Here is a 20,638-nt window from a genome sequence, read left to right as displayed (position 1 = left end):
TAGGAAAAAGCATTTTTAGTATATTGTCAAATATAGTCATCTGCTGTTCAGTTTGCTTTTGTGTTGTGGTTTGGTGCCTTTTTTTTTGTTGTAAGTAGACTACAATGAGAGTGTCTTAAATAATTGATTTTAAATTGTCCACATTTCATCGTAAAATATAACTAGGCTGGATGAAGCTAGGAAAATACCTCCTGTTTGAAAACAAAGCAGGAGGATTTTTAATGGTGCTCTGAGATGCAAACTCTAATTTAGAAAGGGGAGGGATCAGGCCAGGATTTGGAAAGTATAACACCCCTTATCTGTATCTTCTTCACCCAGAACTCACTGATGAATTTTTCTGATGTGTGAATGCTGATGGCTTTTCTTGACAGGGAGAAACTAACCATTCTGTTTAGGTGTACTTTGTTTCCAGCTCTGTAATTAAGAACAGTGAGATCGTTAGTGCTGATCCCAGCAAGCTTAGCTGCATGCAGCAATAGGATCAATATAAGGACGCGGTGGTGTCAGTTTGCCGATATTGGTATGCTCGCTGTGTTTCTAAATAGTGCTCCCCTGCTGCATTAGGTTCTTATCTCAGTGCAAAAATACACACTCTGCAAAATTAGTCCAGGTTTTGAAGGCTCAGACCTGCAGCTTATCTCTGAATTTGGTTAGGTTTGTAATTATTTGCAAAATGTTTCATGCACATCTTTTTTAATTTACTTTGTTGTTGCCTTCTGGAGCCAGCGGTTACCGAGGCAAAATAATTTTGAGTCAGTTGCTTGCTGTTATTGATGCTGAGAGCTCTCTTCTTTAGAAGCTGCTGTGGCTAAACTAGGCTTGTGGGGAAGCAATAGACAGCAGAGAGCAAGGTTTCCCGTGAGGCTGCCTGCCTGGTCAGTCTTTAGAGAAGTGTTAATGAACCCCTTGGGGGAGAGCTTTATTTTGCAGAGGAAGGTGCTTGGGGAAAGAAGTGGTCGGCTTGAGGTAACAGCAGACCTGCCCTACACTGGCTCTCCACTAGTGGGTCAGTGCCTCTTCAAGAATTTAAGGTGGCCTTTAGCATTTTCCCTCGGTGGAGAGAATATACAGCAATATGTCTGTAGGAAAAGGCTGCAGACCTCTTTGGTGAGCAGTTAAGCTCCTCATCACTTTAACAAAACCTCTTTACTAACAGTGTAATTTCCTGAAGGAATGCTTTTGTAGACTGGCATGGGACACTAAAGTGTTAGGTTTCTGTAGTCCTCCTACCTTACAGATGGTCACAGTCTAGTCACCCTCTAGGATGTGGATGAATACAAAGCTTTGAATAACACGGGAAATGGCAACGATCTGAGTGTGACAAGCTTTGGAGCTGATTATCTGTCTTAAATCTAGAGTTTGTGAGAGAGAAAAAGAATTTGTCCTTAACTGTAGCAGTTAGAGCATAGGAACATTGTCACTTTCCCTGTTGGCACAGTGCAGTGTAACAAGATTTGATCTCATTGTTTTTCTTTATTTCCAGGCTCGGGTTATGGCAACAATTGGAGTGACCCGAGGACTGGGAGACCATGACCTGAAAGTGCATGACTCAAATATATACATCAAACCTTTCCTGTCCTCATCTCCTGAGGTAAAACAGTCAAGGTTCAGCTGTCAGAATTGCGGGAGAGAAACAAATATACTTCATGTGCTTATTTGTTCTGCTTGTGGTTCAGTCCAGGTAACATGCTGCCCTCCCCAAAGGCACAGCATGTTAGTTAACATCCACTTAATAGGAACTTTACGAGTTCCTGAGCTGTGTGCCTTATCTCTGGTTGCTCTGTGTTCCTCACAGAGCATCAATGTCTTTTCTCTCGCTACTCTGTTGTTATCCCATAGCCTCACCTCTCAGTGTGACAGGCACACCCATGTTTCCCCACCTTCAAGTGCTCCAGCTTCCCTTCAGACCTAGATCATGCTTTCTTCACAGAAGCTGATGTACATTGCATTCTCTACACACAGACACTGGATATCTTCCACAATAGCATAGTATTCTGCATTAGAGACTAACAGATCAACTCTTAAGCAGGAGAATGCTGAGTGATTGGAAGGGTGCTTTTATGCTTCTGCCTGTCCCTTCACCTCCAGTTCTTAATTCCTGAAGGGAGGTTGTAGCCAGGTGGGGGTTGGTCTCTTCTCCCAGGCAACCACCAACAGAACAAGAGGACACAGTCTCAAGATGCACCAGGGGAGGTTTAGGCTGGATGTTAGGAAGAAGTTCTTCATAGAAAGAGTTGTTGGCCATTGGAATGTGCTGCCTGGGGAAGTGGTGGAGTCACTGTCACTGGAGGTGTTTAGGAGGAGACTGGATGGGGTGCTTGGTGCCATGGTTTAGTTATATAGGATGGTGTTGGATGATAGGTTGGACTCGATGATCTCAATGGTCTCTTCCAACCTGGTTTATTCTATTCTATTCTATTCTATTCCTTACAATTGTTCTGTGCAAACACCAAATAATGGCAGCCTGCATTCCCAAATGATGGCATAGCAAGGGGGTTATGCAGTATTTGTGTTAGGGGTAGCTTGAAATGCTTCCACCATGATAACTTGCCACAAACAATTCCAGTTTTTGACCACCAGAGACCCTGCAGCGAAGGATTTCAAGCCTTCCAAAGGGATTTGAATGCATTTGTTAACAAGAAACATGCAAACCTTGCAGCATTTTCCTCTGTAACTGCATTCCTGTTCCTACATCAAGGAACAGGTGAGACATATTTTTCATAAAATATTAAGCAAGGGCAAACCATCTGATGATGGAACAAAAAGAGAAGGCTTTACTTCCATGGTCCAAATGCTGAAAGCCATCCATTGTCAACTGGTTTGCTGGAGTTTTAACCATACCCAGCATTTGACCTGGGAGTTGCTGCTTGTTATACAAATACAATTATAATAGGAAGGAAGCAATTTATTAAATTAACCTTGCTTAGGACATCTTTAAGGCTTAAGTGCTGAGAAATTGTGGCCCTGAATTAAAGAGGGAAATGTACAGACAGAGCCTTCTTTGTCTTTCTTCCCTGTCAATCAAGTACCTTCCCTCTCCCTACTTTGAATGTGTGATATTCCTCACTTGGGGCCTGCTCCCGTTCTTCTCAGTTGGGCAGGCAGCCGCTCTGCCCTCCTAACTGCCATGAATTGTCTTGGTGCCAGCAAAATCACAGAATTCTGCCTATTTATTTCTCTCTCTGGCATGCTGAGGCTCGGTATTTCTGGGGTATGTAATGGCTGCAGCACAGTATCTCAGCAGTATCATCTCTGCCAATTGCTGCTGCAGTATTTGCCTGTATGTATAAACCAAAGCTTCTCATGGGCTTTGCTGTTCTGTGTGGAGTGTGTCTGTACTTGTTCAAGTTCTAGAATATGACATCCAGTTTATATGCTATCCACGTTTCAGGATCTCTTAACTGCTTTGCAAAAGGGAAGCAAAATTGGCTTTGTTTCCATGTTCCCTTCACAGCTAAATTCAGCAGAAGTATACGAGGGCAGGAGGAGGAAAGATAGAGTATCAGCCACCTCAATTAAGAGATACTGGCAAAAAAAAAAAGCCCTGAAATTGTATTAGGTAGAAGCATGTTCCAGCTTGCTTTCCACTGCACCTCCTTCTCTTACTCTTCCTCTTGTTCTCAGAGAGTGCCCCAATGCTTTGTCTCCTCCTGCTTTTCCTCGACTGGTTCTGCCCGTGCATGGACAGTGCACCCCCCCAGAGAAACCAGCATTAAGAAATGTCTTTATGCTGCCATCTGGGAAGCTTGGCACTTGGAAGCAGAGGCAGTGGCGTCAAGCAGCAGTCATATTTGGCCCTTGTGAAGCATTGGATTTCAAATTGTTTATCTAGAGGTAGGGAAGCACAATGTCTGGTTTCCAGACCTGGAAAAACGGAGGCACAGGAAATTAAGGCGCACAGTGAGTTGTGACAGAAGGAGGATCCAAGTCCTCTGACTTCTGTTTCTGTATGGTAATTAAAGCATCCTTTCCCAAACTGGGGGCAATGTGGGGAGTTTTCAGAATATTTTACTTCCAGCATGACAAAGCTCTGATCTGCCCTGTCCACCAAAAATTAGCTGAAGGAAAGAGACTAGATCCAGAAAAAGGCATATAACAGTAATTTCACGGGGTGTTGTAAAATGATACTTTGATAGAGTGCCAGGCTATGGGAGGAGAAGTCATGTAGCCAAGACTGACAAATGTAATCAGGATTCAGTGGCTCAGCTGTTATGAGACCAGATTTGAAGGACTTCTGCAGGTTGGTGAGCTCTAGAGAATTGAGCCTTTTATAATGAACTGGAGTAGTACAAAGCAGGCAAGCCATTGCTGAGGCTGTCTGGCATGGAATTAAATATTTATTTTTCATAATGGAACAGTTCATTTGAAAGCTTTCAGCAGGAAATTCTGCTTTTTAAAGCTCAGCTAGAGCCACCTTGTTGCAGCTGAAAAGCAGAATTCCATCCTGAAATTTTTCAAACAAATGCAATCAGCCATTTGTTGGGAGAGTTGTGGCTCTGATGGCAGCGTTTGGCCCTTGCCGGCGATGAACCTGAAGCCCAGTCACCACAGCAAATGCTGAGGTAAAGAGGAGAATTTTTTCCTCTTTTCGTTGTGTTAGTAAAATATTCCTGACAACTCCACAAATACATCAAGGGAGACCATTTCAGGTTCACATCTGCCTTCTGGAGAAATCTTAGGAATTAACAGTGTTGAAAGGAACAAGCAAGGCAAATACTCCGAGAAGTACAGTGTGATCAAAGGGAGTCAAGGTGGCTTCAGAAAGCAAGCATCACACTTCAGTGGCTTGAAGTCCTTCAGGGTTATGTCTGCCAGAGAATTAGAAAAAAAATAAAACTTAAAAAATAATAAAAGCAGTAGAATGTCTTGTGTGAGCACTTGGATCCCTCAGAACACGTTTGAGGGACGGTGCTGCCTTACAGGTTATTAACATAAAAGATATGAAGCTACGGACTAAGTGGAAAGTTGGCACAGTCTACTGGAAATTGGCTAAAGGGCAGGAAACAAAGGGTGGCAGTAAAAAGCTAAAAGGAGATTAATTGGTGAGTGCTGCAGGGAGCAGTGTTGAGACCCGCTTTTTATTATTTACATATAAATTACTTGGAGGGTGGTAGCGAAAGATCGCGGCGTTCGCCAGCGGAGCTGCGCCGGCTAACGCTCTGCATAAAAAGGGACGATACAATTAAGAAAGGGCTTAATTTATTGAAGTAGCTGAATTGAGCAATAGTACAGGCGAGTGAATGCTGTCTGTTGTTTGGTTCTGATTCCCCTGGGGCTGGCTGCTGAGGAGCACCTCAGGTGGCTGCAGGCTCGTGTGTCACTCTGTTGTGAATGGTTTTCGAGCCGCAGGGACTCGCCTTGGCTGCCTCTTGAAAACGAGCCTGGCAAAGAAGCTGCAGTGCCTTCCCAGAGCTGCCGTGGTGCTTACAAGCCACAGAGCCTTCCCAGAGCTGCCGTGGTGCCTACAAGCCACGGAGCCTTCCCAGAGCTGCCGTGGCGCCTACAAGCCACGGAGCCTTCCCAGAGCTGCCGTGGCGCTTACAAGCCACGGAGCCTTCCCAGAGCTGCCGTGGCGCTTACAAGCCACGGAGCCTTCCCAGAGCTGCCGTGGTGCTTACAAGCCACGGAGCCTTCCCAGAGCTGCCGTGGTGCCTACAAGCCACGGAGCCTTCCCAGAGCTGCCGTGGCACTTTTTGGCAGCCAAACACAGGTTTTGTCCAATGGGTAGATCTGTTTGACATGGAAATAGGAACCCAGCCCGGCAGTTCGTTCACGGCTTGCCTGGAGCGTTTTTCTCGGCGCTCTTTCCTGCGTGTAGGTGAGCAGGATGAGAAAGATGCAGGTTGAAGAAAGGCACATGTTAGGTGACAAGCTGCACAGCGCTTGTTCAGACAGATGTCGTGTCTGGCTATTGGCTCCAGTGGTGTGTGTCTTCTGTTACCTATCAGCAGTGATCTGTAAGTACCAGTCAGGATAAAATGCAGTGTAACCCAGCATTTATTGTCATGGATGTCTGTGCCACTGAGCTTCTGCTGCTCCTTCCTGAAAGTTGTTTTTTAACATTTTCTGGTTACTAAAGTCAATTATAGCTCGTTGACAGGTCAGCTGCTCTACATCAAGTAAGCCATCAGTGGATGCTGGAAATATGGTGACCAAATGGGTCTCTTTTGAGGGCTGCCCTGATGCTCTAGAGAAATGTTAGAGTGAGAAAGTGTTTCCTGCAACACAAAGGGCTGGGGTGGGGAGAGGAGTTGCTTAAAAGGCTCTCAAAACAGCACAGGAGGCAGAGGATAGAGCACAGGTAGCCAAAGGCATTTGGGACAGAGGCCATGAGTTCTGTAGATCCCTATCACAGCTGAAGCCTGGCTGCAGAAGCAACAAGTCATGAGGGAAAAGAAGAAAGATTCAGGTTGGAATTGCTAGGAAATTTGTCAAGGGTTGAAGCATTTGATGCTATCTGCCATAGCATCCTCCTGGAGAAACTGGCTGCTCGTGGCTTGGATGGGTGGACACTTCACCGAGTGGAAAATAAACCGTATGGATGGCCAGGCCCAAAGAGTGGTGGCAAAAGGAGGTAAACCCAGTTGACACCCAATCAAAAGCACTGTTTCTCAGGGCTCAGTTTTAGGACCATTCTTCTTTAATATCTTTATCAGTTATTTGGATGAGTGGATTGAGTGCTCTCTCAGTCAGCTTGCAGATGACACCAAATTGGGTGAGAGTGTTGATCTGCTGGAAGGTAGGAAGGCTCTGCAGTGGGATCTGGACAGGCTGGATCGATGGGCTGAGGTCAGTTGCATGAGGTTTAACAAGGCTAAGTGCCAGGTCCTCCACTTGGGTCACAACAACCTCAAACAATACTAGAGGCTTAAGGCCTGTCTTTTTGACAGGACCCGGGGGTGCTGGTTGACAGCTGGCTGAACGTGAGCCAGCAGTGTGCTCAGGTGGCCAGGAAAGCCAACAGCATCCTGGCCTGTATGAGGAATGGTGTGGCCAGCAGGAGTTGGGACGTGATTGTGCCAGTGTGTACTCAGCAGTGGTGAGGCTAGAATATTGTGTTCAGTTTGGGGCCCCTCACTACAAGAAGGACATTGAGTTGCTGGAGTGTGTCAGAACAGCAAAGAAACTGTCTACAGCGCAAGTCTTATGAGGAGCAGTGGGATTGTTTAGTCTGGAGAAGAGAAGGCTGAGGGGAGACCTCATTGCTCTCTACAACTACCTGAAAGAAGGTTGTAGTGGTGTGGGTGTCAATCTCTTCTCCCTAGTAAGAAGTGAAAGGACAAGAAGAAACGGCCTCAAATTGCACCAGGGGAGGTTTAGATTGGATATTAGGGAAAAATTCTTTACTGAAAGAGGCCAAGCATTGAAACAGGCTGTCCAGGGATGTCGTGGAGCCACTACCCCTGGAGATGTTAAAATATGTGTAGACATGGGACTTGGGTACATAGTTTAATGGCCATGATGGTGTTAGGTCTATGGCTGGACTCAATGATCTTAAAGGTTTTTTCCAACTGGAACAATTTTGTGGTTCTATGATTAATTAATGAAACCTGTGCAGTGCCAGCCAGCGTCTAGCCAGCTGTCACCCTCACTAGCAGGGTTCTGCAATATCATTATCATAGAATCAATAAAGTTGGCAGAGACCTCAAAGATCATCAAGTCTAGCCTGTCACCACAGACCTCATGACTACTAAACCATGGCTCCAAGTGCCACGTCCAATCCCCTCTTGAACACCTCCAGGGATGGTGACTCCACCACCTCCCTGGGCAGCACATTCCAACGGCTAGCAACTCTCTCTGTGAAGAACTTTCTCCTCACCTCAAGCCTAAACTTCCCCTGGCACAGCTTGAGACTGTGTCCTCTTGTTCGGGTGCTGGTTTTCTGGGAGAAGAGACCAACCCCCTCGTGGATACAACCACCCTTCAGGTAGTTGTAGACACCAATAAGGTCTCCCCTGAGCCTCCTCTGCAGTGTGTGCAGCTTTGAACAAGCTTACATTGTAGAACATCAGTGAATTATCCCTGTAGTCGAGACTTCAGGAGTATAGGTGTGAGGAGGAGGCAGTCATTAGGGAGGTTGGGGCTGGAATTAAAAAAAGGGGGTGGGAAAAGTAGTAATAATAATTTCCATTGGAGTCAATATGCTGCTTTTAGTCACAGATTTACAGTGGGGCTGCTAGCTGGATCTCTCTCTCCTCATCTTTCTGAATCTCTCATGTATCACATTCCATCATCTTTCCTGTACAGCATGTGTGGAGTATTCTGTGGGGTGCTGCACAACATGGGGGTGCATGGAGTGGATGTTCAGTGAGCCCTCCTGGCCTGAGCATCTGCTACAGATGCCTTGGTGCCTCTGGGAGTTCTGCTTTCACTCTGCTCTGTACCCAGCTGAAGGCACCTGTGGATACTGTAAGGGGCCCTCATTGACCGAAGTAAGAACTGGAACAAAGCTGCTGGCAGAAAAGTGAAAGGTTAGGAGCTGAGTTGTTTCTGCACAAAGTGATCTTTGAGCCTAACCTAAATCTGTGATAAACTAGACAGTTCTAAACTAGCTTGGGTTTTGTCAGCAGCATACCTGGGGGCACTACCTGCAGAGCTGTTCTAGAAGTCCAAGGAAAGACATAAAGGAAGAAAAAAGAAAAAATTAAGTATGATGTGGACATGGCTGCCCTGTGTCCCTTCCATGGTAACTGGAAGACCAAGCTATGTTTCCGTGAGCACTGTGTTGCACGTCCCACTGGTCTTTGCATACAAAAATCTTACCTGAAGCTGCCCCAAGCTTGCCTCTTGTAATCGTGGCACTCTCTTTTCCATTCCCTGCGTACCAGCCTAACATTCTATATTGCTTCCCCACTGCCCTTCTCTCCACCTCCTCTGCCATTTAGTTCCTCCTGAGTGGCATCCCTTTATGGAGATGTTCAATTCACAATGCTTTTGCTTTTAGGCAGTCACAGCCTTGTTCCCAGATGACTCATAAGGTCAGTGATTTGGGGGGCGGTTGGTTTGTTTTTCTTTTCCCCCAAACTGAAAGGTGTTCTTTGTAAACTGATCCGTTCTTGGTGTTGCTCTTGCTTTGTGATACACCAAGGATTTGGACCTTGTGACCTGTGGACTTGCTGCAGGTAGTTTTGACAGGTTTCTTATCCACTTCAGTGCCACTCCCCAGTCATGCAAACTTGTTCATTTCAGGAGGATTCAAATCAGTGATGCATGGTCTTGGTTTCCTGCATTTTTCCCTACTGGTGCTGTTGCAAAAGGCTCTTGTGGTGTAATGTGTACTTTGCATGGGTGGGAAAGTCATGGTAGATGTTTTTTCTAGCACTGACATTCAGTGCTTGCTTATTCCTGCAAGGGACTTACTGCTGACTTTGTCCCTGAGCCTTAACCCTGGTGCTCTCCCAAGTATTTGCCCGTACACAAGAGACCAGACCAAATCATGTGGTGCTTATTGATGGCTGTGTTGGCCAACTGACTCCCCACAGCTCAGTCATTTCCGAGCTGAAACTGTGGGCTCTTAGAGGCTGAACTGAATTTTGGGGAAGAGGACTGTGACAGTTACTGGTTTCTGGGCAGTGGGCTTGAGAAGAGAGCTGTGCTGCATATAGAGATATTTCTGTACCAGTATTCACACTCAGACTGAATAAGGAGATAGACTTTAATGAAGAGTGTATCTTGCCTTGACTTTAATCCTCTCAAAAGTCCTTATTCAGCTGCTACCTTAGATAATGAAGTGAAGGTTACATTTTACAAATGACCTTCTTGTGCTGCTTAGTGCAAGGCAAACAAGTAAGGATTAGCAGTCAGGTCTAGGTGATTTTAGATCTTTTTTTTATTTCCAGCAGTGGTTGCAGTCCCATAAAATCATAATTACATTAAAAGGTCCAGGCATTTTATGTGCATTGCCTGCTCCATGGCTCCTAAGGGGAGAATGGATCAGGAGGGAGAATAAAACAGCTCATATTTTCTAGTTATGCCAAATGCATGTTGGGATAAACTTCCTGGCTGCCACTGCTGTTAGTGGAGCCCAAGGCTGGAGCAGGGTGCATTTCAAGGTGTGTTGTTTCCAGACTTCAGTACAGATGACAATTTCCCCTTGGCTGTCTTGCCAAGCTTGTCCCACTTCTTTCAAACTGTGGCTCTTGCTGTGGGAATTAAAGTGCTCCCAGAGTGCTTTGTAACAGTTCCCCATCATGACCTGGAAATTGCAGGCAGTTTGTCAGATGGAATGTGCTCTGTGCTGGAAGGAGAGTTACACCCAACTAAAGGCTCGGTGTAAAACACTTGTCATGACTTTTCCTGGTATTCTGGCTCAGCTCAGTACCATTGTCATCTAGTACTCCATCCCTCATACCTGGCCCTTACACTCCTGGCTTTCCCCAGTCTCATTGGAAAGAGGATGGTGGAAGTTGTTTTAGAGGCAGGATTTACAGAGGTGTCAGCAGCAGTGGTCAGCCTGGCTGTGGCTGCAGAGTGATGAGCTGAAGCCAGTGGGTATTGTAATAGCAGGAATAAGCTTGGGGGTTCACTTTTGTGCAGATCTTGAGTCAGTCTTTACCTACCAAACTCCTTACAGACACAAAACTGAGCAGGTAAAGAGTTTTCCTCCATTTTGTGGAATTAATCACTTGCTCAGGCATGATTCTTGATGCAGCAGCTGCCTCAGGTCTGGTAAATGCCACCCAGGCATTTCCAAATGTGCAATTTATCTGGCAGAGTTAAATGGATCTGCACAAATAGTGAAAACAATTATTTGTGAATATTTTATTAGAAAATATCAAAAATTTATCAAATAAATTATTCAGCTTCCACATGATTAGTTCTGTCAGTGGTAGGGAAGAGCCTCACACACTGAAACATGATGCCAGGCGGGACAGGCTTCAGGTGCTGCCGGCAGTGGGTGGCACAGGGCTTTACATCCTGGCTGAGGTCAACACTTGAGCCATGCTGAGCTGGGGCAAGAAGGCTTGGTGTTGAGGGCTAAATTGGAGACAGATCCCATCAGTGCTGTGGGAGAGAGATGTCAGTGCCTTGGCCAAACTCACTAACTCACCAAACTCAGCAATGTTTAGAATAGAATAGAATAGAATATACCAGGTTGGAAGAGACCTTTAGGATCATTGCATCCAACCTACCATCCAACACCACCTAATCAACTAAACCATGGCACCAAGCACCCCATCCAGTCTCCTCCTAAACACCTCCAATGATGGTGACTCCACCACCTCCCCAGGCAGCACATTCCAATGGGCAATCACTCTCTCCGTGTAGAATTTCCTCCTAACATACAGTCTGAACCTCCCCTGGTGCAGCATGAGACTGTGTCCTCTTGTTCTGGTGCTGGTTGCCTGGGAGAAGAGATCAGCCCCCACCTGTCTACAGTTTCTTAAGCAGGTCTTCTCCTTCATGGATATCTGTTATGATATGTTGTTGTTGTTGTTTGTTTTGGTTCAGGTGAGAGTCTATGACCTCCTGCAGTATGAGCACGGGCCAGATGATGTTCTGATCCTAGCTACTGATGGACTCTGGGATGTGCTGTTAAATGAAGAAGTTGCAGAAGCTGTCACTAACTTTCTACCAAACTGTGACCCTGATGACCCTCACAGGTTTGTGCTTCTCCCTGATTTTCTGCCTTCTCCACAGAAGAGCATGTTCTGACAATGTATTCTTGTAGAGAGTATGGAATGAGTAACATTCAGTAAATATACAACACTTACAAGAAGCCTCTACAGCAGGTTTAGGATGGGGAGATGGTGAGGGGAGGGGGTTATTCTAACTCATAATTGTCTGCCTTCAAAGGAACAGTTGTGGGATCACAGCATCTTTACATGGGATCCATTTTGTTTGCTGTACAAGGTCCTGTGGAAACTGCAGCAGGCTGAGGTGTTAGAAAAACATGGCAACAGGTCTCCATCTCCAACAGTCACGGGTTCCCTCTTAACTCTCCTCTGCATATTCCCTTAGCATTAAAGATTCTTTTTAACTAGGACATCATAGAATCATAGAATGATCTGGGTTGGAAGGGACCTCCAAAGGTCATCTAGTCCACCCCCCTCTGCAGTTAGCAGGGGCATCCTCAGCTAGATCACCTCTCTATGTAACTATGCATAAATATTGCATGGTGAGGCTCTTGGTCATGCTGTGACCTTTAAACCCACTTTCAGAAGGAGCTGCTCAGTGCTACCAGCAACAGGGTAGGTATAAAACATAGGTGGAAATTCAGTTTCATCTCAGTTTTAGCCTACCTCATCTTTTTAAATTTTTCTGTCTATCACCTCTTACTTGATCAGTTTCCATCTTTAAAACATAACCATCAAGCAAGCAAACAGGCTCCTAAACAACTATCTGGAGTGCTGTCTGCCTTGAGTGAGTCCAGCAGTCTGTCTGCTGCTGAGTTCAGTGTTGCTGTGAAACAAAAGATCAGAAGTCTCTCACTTGTAAAAGGGAAGACTGAAAGTGAAAAGAGCTTTATCGCTCCTTAGGGACTGTTCAGGAAGGAAAGTGTGTGTTACTCCTCAATTCAGGCCTGACTACTGCTGTATTCTGCCCCCACCCTGGGGTAAGAGTGGGAAAAGAGCTTTTATGGATCCCCAGTTGGCCTGTGGAAAGCAGAGCTTCAGAAATAAGCTCTGGGATATCTTAGCAGCCACATGAAAACACACAGGAGGGTGTGAGAGCTCACATTACATTTGCTCAGATGTGACAACTCTCGAGGATGTGGGGAAATCCAGCTCCAAGTGCTTGTTGTTTCTCATATTTCTAAGTGGTCATCTTCACAGGGTCAGCCCTGTTCTCTGTCAGCAAACGAGGAAGATAACTGAATATGGACACCCTTGGCAGCCACTTGAGTTTTGAAGTGAGAGCAGCTCCAAAGTGCCTGGAGAGCATTGCTTTCTTGCCTTGACACTTACGAACACGCAATGCAAACAGAGGCTTTGCAGCAAGCACTGAGTTGTGAGGAGAATGGATGATTAGCACAAAACTGCAGTTGCAGTATTTTGACCTTCCCTGCTTCCTTGTGCCAAAGAAATGTGGTATGGGTGACAGCCAGGGCTATGTCTACTCCAACAAGATGTGGAAGTATCTCTGCCATCTCTAGTAGCATTCAGAGGTACCGGGGATCTCTTGCTCTCATTTCTGCACCCCTGAGTCTTCTCTTGCAGAGGCACCTGTGAAGTGTAATATATCTGCCCTGCTCTGTCTCCATTCTCATCTAGTAACTGGGAAAGGTTGGCTTCCCACTGTTCTCACTGGTCCTATCTGTTAGGAATGCAGTCTGGTGGTGTTGTGTCTGTCTTGTTCCTTTTGGTCTGTCCAAAGCTGGGGATGGCTGCCATGTTTGGTGCAGCTTCCTCAGTCTTTTGGTTTTGGCTTATTAAGTGAGCTATGTTTCATCCATTATTAAACACTTGTAGAAGTCAAAGATGCTAAAGGGGAAAAAGATTTTTCTTTGTTTTATTTAGATTTATCTGTGCTGGTCTAGACTCAGTAATTGTGGGGAATTAGTCCCTGCTTGTGCCAGCAGGAGTACAACACACTCCAAAACTGGGCCTGCTGTATTATAGATGCATACAATCACCTGGGTTGGAAGGGACCTCTAAAGGTCATCTAGTCTAACCCCCTCTCCAGTCATCAGGGGCATCCTCTACTAGATCAGGTTGCCCAGAGCTCTGTCAAGCCTCACCTTGAATATCTCCGGGGATCCTCAACCACCTCTCTGGGCAACCTGTTCCAGTGCTCATCCACCCTCATGGTAAAGAACTTTTTCCTGACATCCAATCTAAATCTGCTCTTTAATTCCAAACCATTGCCCCTTGGCCTGTCTATCCCTGCAGGCCTTCATAAACTGTCCCTTTCTGGCCTTCCTGCAGGCCCCCTTCAGGTACTGGAAGGCTGCTATTAGGTCTTTCCAGAGCCTCTTCTTCTCCAGGCTGAACAACCTTCGCTCCTTCAGCCTTTGTAGCCGAGCTGCTCCAACCCCATGATCATTCTTGTGCCTCTCCTCCTGTACTGAGGGCTCCAGAGCTGGACGCAGTACTCCAGGTCTTACCAGAGCAGAGTGGCAGAATCACCTCTCTGGATCTGCTGGTTATAGTTAGTATTAGTGTTAGAACAAACACATTTATTGGTGTTTGACCTACTGGACTATGAATGGACATCTGAATTGAAAATTAATTTGTTCTTTTAAATGACTTTGTGCCAGGTCATTTAGAGGCTTACAGATTGTGGTGGTGAGGCATTTCTCATACAAGTTTGCAAAAGGTAATTAGAGCAGTCAGTCCCTCGTACAGTTTACAATGATATTTATGAAAATTACCTTTGTGGAATTGCTCTTCCTGCTTGCTTGTAAAGAATATTTAAAGGGTTTAAAGTCCTGCGTGAGAAGTTTTCCGTAATTACTTCACACTGGTCCAAATGAGGTATAACTAATGAATTTACAACAGCATAGCAGCCCAGGCCTGTGGAGCTGTGTTCATTTCTCTCTCTAGTCAGTGACAGGAAAATCTTGTTTGCCCTATTGTCAGTTATGCTTATAGGACATTTTATCCCAGGAAACGTCAGGTTCTGCGGTGGCTTCGTCCACAGTGAGGTGATCAGCTGGAAATGTAAAAGCTCTAGGGATGTAGAAAACTTGTCAGCATGGAGGAGACTTGCCCCCTGGGTTTGGTTATTCTGTGGTCTTCTGGAGACTCTACCTGTGGAGCAGACCCTGGGTCTGCCTGACCCAGCAGCCTAGAGAGGAAGATTGTAGAGCTGTGGACTACTAATCTGTTGTGTAATTAGCTTTGTGTGGGAGCAATATCCCTCCCGTTTGAATTAGAAGTAATTTTATCGTTTGGGCAAGAGCTTGCAGCCCTCAGTGAGGCTCTTGGGACTCTCTCCTGCTGATATTTACTGTCAGAACTGTGAGTGTTTGTTACCCACAGAAAAACATCTCCAAATCTTGTCAAACACAGCATGTGGCTGAGCACCTCCAAGTGCAGCGAGAGAAATGTCCTCAGGTCTGCCTTCACCCAGACATGCAGACACAGACTTGCTTAGGGAACAGTTCCAGCATGAGAGCTGGGATGAGACTAGATTTCTTAGCAGTTCATTTCGTATGGGTTTTGTGGTAGGTGAGAGCATGAAGGGGGACCCTGAGTGAAGAACAGGTGGTAGTGGCACGCTGCTGCTTTCCATACATGACATCTCTGAAGATGTATGAAGATAGAGAAGCATGACTCTTGCCTATTTCCTTCAGCTACACTTGTGCAGGTTTACCCACTGACCTTGGGCATTTTTTATTTCTTATCCTCTCTCCTGTCCTTTCTCACTCCTCCTCACTCTAGCTCCCGCTAGCTAGAGACTTATGAGGATGCTGGGGCGTTGCTGCACCTCTGCTGGATGGAAGAAGATAAGAAGCTGCTCAGACAGCAGCACATTTCCCACACTGTCACCGTTCCTCCTGCAGTACTTTGACTGATCAGTATTGAAAGCCTCAGCAGAAAAAAGGAAAAAAACCCAACATATATACTTACTCTTAAAACAGAAAAGTTGTATTCCAGCAGGGCTGTTCATTAGGAGGAAGTGGATACTTTAAAACTACTTCAGCAGTTCTCTAATGCTGTCTCCGACAGCTGAATCCCAAGTTCACAGCGCTGGAGAATAAAGCATACGGTAATGGACTGCTGGTGCTATTCATCTCCAGGTACAAGAGATTCTCTGTAGCTCCTGCAGTGCCATCATCACTTCAGTTCAGGTCTGCACTAGGAGAGGAATATGTTCCTCTGGCTGCTGCCTTCACCTGCTCCTTTTCCTTCAATGTGCTGCATTTCTTGTGTATTTCACAGTCTGCCTACGAGAGAGGTTTGGTTCATTAAAATTCCTTTTTTCCCCTTCCAGTCTTGCCCTCTTCAGCATTAAGCAGTAGAAGCTTTACACAAGCAGGAGGAATATTCATTCCTTTGTACACTTTAGATGTGGGGAGCCCTTGTTAGCTAGCCAAAGAAGCAAGGCAAAGTTTGCTCACAGAAGGATGAGTATTTTCTTCTCCTGAATTCTGACAACAGCTGAGAAATACTTGGAGAAAATGTTCTAACCAAAGTTCACTCAGCAGCACACATGCTGTGCATAAATATTCTGCTTTCTTGCTTGCCATGTGGAGTCCTTTTGTTCCTTAGCCCTGTATCTGATTTGGGGATTTTGGGAATGGGGCAGTGCCAGTTTGTATGACTGGGGGCTTTCCCCTTAGAAAACAGCTTTTCATGTTGCACTGGGACAGTCCAGGCAGAGCTGCTTCTTACATGCTGCTGTTGTAGCACCGGGACTTTGGTACAGACTTGCCTTGGAACATGGGGACAGTGTGCACGTGTGTGTGTGTAAGCATGTGTGGTAGGGTTCAAGCCTTGGACCCTTCTCTTATTCCAAAATCACAGAATCACCGAATGTTAGGGATTGGAAGGGACCTCAACAGATCATCCAGGCCAAACCCCCCTGCCAGAGCAGGATCACCTAGAGCAGATCACACAAAAACACATCCAGGCAGGTATTGAATACCTCCAGAGAGGGAGACTCCACAACCCCCCTGGGCAGCCTGTTCCACTGTTCTGGCACCCTCACAGGGCAAAAAATTTTTCCTCATGTTTGCATGGATCTTCCTATGCCTCAGCTTCCACCCATTGCCCCTTGCCCTGTCCTTGGGCATCACTGAGCAGAGCCTGACTCCATCCTCTTGGCACTCACCCTTTACATATACACAAACATGAATGAGGTCATCCCCTAGTCTCCTTCTCTCCGAGCTAAAGAGCCCCAGCTCCCTCAGTCTCTCCTCATGAGGAAGACGTTCCACTCCATCATTTTTGTGGCGACTCTTTAGTCAAAAACTAGTGAGGGCTGGAAATCTCAGTACCATTAGGAGCAGAGGGGACCTTTCTTTTGTACAACATTACCTGGGTTGAACATCAACTGTTGATTCATTTACTTTGAAGAAATCTTTTAGTAGCGCAAATAAATCTATTTCTGGTTCAGAGGAGTCAGAGAAACAAAACTTAATGTACTTTTTACCCTTCTTTTTTCCTCAGATAGTGAATAAAGTCTTTTCTGATAGAAACTAACAATTAATGATACATTCCCTGGTGAACATGTCTGTGGTTAGAAAAGTCCTGGATACTTAATAAACTTCCCTTCCACCTTGCTCCTGATTGACAGAGATACTTTTCTTTCTTGTTCCTCATTTGGGGTCTGGGCTGGCTCCTCCCTAGAAAAGAGAACCTTGAAAAGCAGACCCTTCCTTTCCTTTCTTGCTTTCTGGAAACTGCAGGCATGTGCTTTACTTCTGGTCTCCTGTTTGGCTTTACAGAGCTTCACATAGTCTTAACTTTCAAAGAAAACACAAATTATTTCCTCCCCCCCATCTTTTAACTGTTTGATTACTTTTTAATTATCAAATTATAGGAAAGCTTGCCTTCACACAACCAAATTCAAAACATCTTGGCCAGGTGTTGGACTAATGAAAAACACATGACAGTATCTGGTCATCCTTAATGAGATTTCTTTTAGAGGAAACGTCTAAGTGAGTACACAGATGTGTTGATGTAGTGACAGCAGGTAAAACGGTAAGGGAGAATGTCAGAGCACATCACAAAAGCACAGTCATGCACCACCTTTTGGACCCTGGCACCCTTGGCTCTTGTGGCCAAGAAGGCCAATGCCATTCTGGAGTGTATTAGAAGGGCTGTAGTTAGTAGGTTAAGAGAGGTTCTCCTCCCCCTCTACTCTGCCCTGGTGAGGCTGCCTCTGGAATATTGTGTCCAGTTCTGGGCCCCTCAGTTCAAGAAGGACCTCAGGGAACTGCTTGAAAGAGTCCAGTGCAGAGCCACAAAAATGATGAAGGGAGTGGAACATCTTCCTGATGAGGAGAGACTGAGGGAGCTGGGGCTGTTTAGCTTGGAGAAGAGGAGACTGAGGGGTGACCATTCATGTTTATAAAGATGTAAAGGATGAGTGCCAAGAGGATGGAGCCAGGCTATGCTCAGTGATACCCAATGACAGGAGAAGGGGCAATGGGTGGAAGCTGAGGCATAGGAAGATCCATGCAAACATAAGGAAAATTTTTTCCCTGTGAGGGTGCCAAAACACTGGAACAGGCTGCCCAGGGAGTCTCCCTCTCTGGAGACATTCAAGACCTGCCTGGATGTGCTCTTGTGTGATCTGCTCTAGGTGATCCTGCTCTGGCAGGGGGGTTGGACTGGATGATCTGTTGAGGTCCCTTCCAACCCCTAACATTCTGTGATTCTGTCCACAAGCAGCACCTTTTCTTTTTTTTTTCAGGACAGAAAATAACTCCCATAAATCCACTGCCACTCAGCCCAGCAGAGGCTGGGAATTTTGAAGCAAAATGAAACGTGGTATTTCCCTAAATTAAGCATTTACCAACTCACATTCACACCACTTTCATTGACCTCAGAACTGTGGGAGAACCATGGGACTCTGTTAATCTGGCTGTATTAACTGTGCATTTCCTTCCCCAGTTTTGGAATAAAAGAGATTTTTAAATCATTCATACGGTCAAGGAAGACAGACAAGTTGATTTAAAGTGTCATTTGGATTTTTAGTGCTCTATTACATGCTTTCAGATTACTTTCTAACTTCTAGTTGGTGTCTGAAATAGTCGAACCACATTTGCTTTGGCTTGTCTCAGTGCATCAAGGGTGTAATTTTCAAGGTGGTGTTATCTGAGGCCCTCAGTTTTTCTCTGTACTCCCAAGACAGGGAGCTTGTTTAAACAAACAAACAAACAAAAATGTTCATATTTTGCCTGAAATCTGCTGAAGCCAGGCACCCAAATTCCCAGGGACCTTTGATCCATTGGTGCCTGTCAAATACCTTTAAGATTCTGGTCTGGAAGTTGTCACTAAACTGGAAGGGATTGCTTGGTGGGCATGCCATGGTTTGTGTTCCTCCTGCTTGCTCCTGGAAGGCTGGGAAGCTTGTCCAAGCAGCTCCCTAGAATAAAGCTGGCTTGCTGTGAACACTCCCCTTTGACAAACGCTCTCTGGCCGTGTTCTGCCCTTTCCACAGGTACACACTGGCGGCGCAGGACCTGGTGATGCGAGCCAGGGGGGTGCTGAAGGACCGAGGCTGGCGAATATCCAATGACAGGCTGGGCTCTGGAGACGACATCTCTGTCTATGTCATCCCTTTAATACATGGGAACAAACAGTCGTGAAAGCAGCATCCAGAGTGGTTACAGGATGGGGATCTTTGTGGGAAGGGCCTGTAAGAGACAATATGGTTTTGGTGATCTGACCAGGACAGTTCCAATTGATGTAATCTATTCCAAACTAATGCTGGAGGGGTGTTTTTCTGCCCAAAAGGTAGGGCTCTGCACATATACTGTATATGATTAAAGATAACCCTTAAGATTATAATTTCCCTATAGAAATGGGTTTGGTGCTTAATGGGAATGGGATTTAAATGCTGCTAGGAAATTATGGATTCTGTCATCCCTCCAAGTAGGGAATTTTTTTCTTTGATTTTTTTTTTCTCAGTTTACCATGTAGCTTGGAAGAGCCATTTCAGATGTGAAAGTAGAAGTGGGTATCAGAAGCCAAGGAGGCTCCTGAAATCTGTCTCCAAATACTCAGATGGTGGCTTAGGTCACATCTCATTTACAAGTACCTGTATAGGCATATGTGAGACTCAAGAGTTTCCTTCTCTCAAAAACTTGCATTCATGACTTACTTCAAACTTGCATAATCCCTGAAACCCTCGTGTTCCTCTCCTGTCTCTTCTTCAGTAGACTAAACTCCTGTATTTAGTAGGAAAACTGAAGCGTGACTATGCCTGTTTACTGCAGCTAAAACAGCCACTTGCAAAATGGTCCAAGAGAAACAGGTCACAGTCCTAGATGGCAAGATTTGTTCTGGTGTGAGGAGTGACTTGTCAAGGTTCTCTGTTGTGTGTACACCGTGGTTATGCAGAGCATGCCAGCTCAGCTTTACATGATGGTTACTTTGGGATCAGAGATTTTTCATTCCTTGAATGGTTCTGCCTACTTTATCCTGTTGAAAGGATTCCTGAACACAGCTTTTGCATCAGTTGGGATCCAGTGAATTCATTTGGGCTCCTGAGTGTATTTTCAGTTGGATTCCTGCTTGAGGTGGTGGTATTGTTCTCGTTATCAATTTGGATACCCAGGTATGGATCTGTTTAAAAGTTGTTTTGCACCTTCCTGCCTCACTTACTGAGTTATACCTTTGCCTGCTTTACTTGGAGATCAGAAGGTGGCAGCTGGTAACTTTCTATCTTCTTGATATTGAGAACTGTAGTTAAGGATCAAAACATCACTGTGATAGATGCAAGCCCTTGGCTAGTAGCTTCAGCAGCTTTTTTCTTAGCAGTGATGAATCAGTTTAAATACAGCAAAATCTGAGTAAAGCATTATCAGAGTGAAAGCCATAGTCTTAAGAGGCAACAAGTGTGCATATCTGCAACTCACTTGTCTGCCTGTTCTTCAAGCAGGCATCTTACCTCATTGCCAGAATCTGACAAAAACAAAACAGAACAAACCAGAAGGGTCTAGCAGGCATATTGGCTGGGGAGGCAAGTTCAACCTAATTTGCCCCCAGACCGCATTCTTTTGTATCTGCTCATCCGGTTT

At 45.5% G+C, this 20,638-nt stretch overlaps 1 protein-coding gene across 1 annotated transcript in view; it reads left to right on the top strand.

Annotated features, from left to right (window-relative positions):
• The window catches only part of PPM1H (protein phosphatase, Mg2+/Mn2+ dependent 1H), a 152,768-nt gene extending 132,964 nt beyond the window's left edge, over positions 1 to 19,804 (top strand). Inside the window, exons 8-10 of the mRNA XM_054178301.1 lie at positions 1,484 to 1,591; positions 11,452 to 11,603; positions 19,057 to 19,804. Of these exons, the coding sequence (XP_054034276.1) occupies positions 1,484 to 1,591; positions 11,452 to 11,603; positions 19,057 to 19,204 (408 nt within the window). The 3' untranslated portion in view covers positions 19,205 to 19,804. The remainder of the gene's footprint in view (positions 1 to 1,483; positions 1,592 to 11,451; positions 11,604 to 19,056) is intronic.
• Positions 19,805 to 20,638: the final 834 nt, after the last annotated feature.

This window comes from Dryobates pubescens, chromosome Z (assembly GCF_014839835.1).
Source record: "Dryobates pubescens isolate bDryPub1 chromosome Z, bDryPub1.pri, whole genome shotgun sequence".
In the NCBI taxonomy this organism is placed as follows: domain Eukaryota; kingdom Metazoa; phylum Chordata; class Aves; order Piciformes; family Picidae; genus Dryobates; species Dryobates pubescens.
This window is presented reverse-complemented; position numbering and strand designations above follow the sequence as displayed.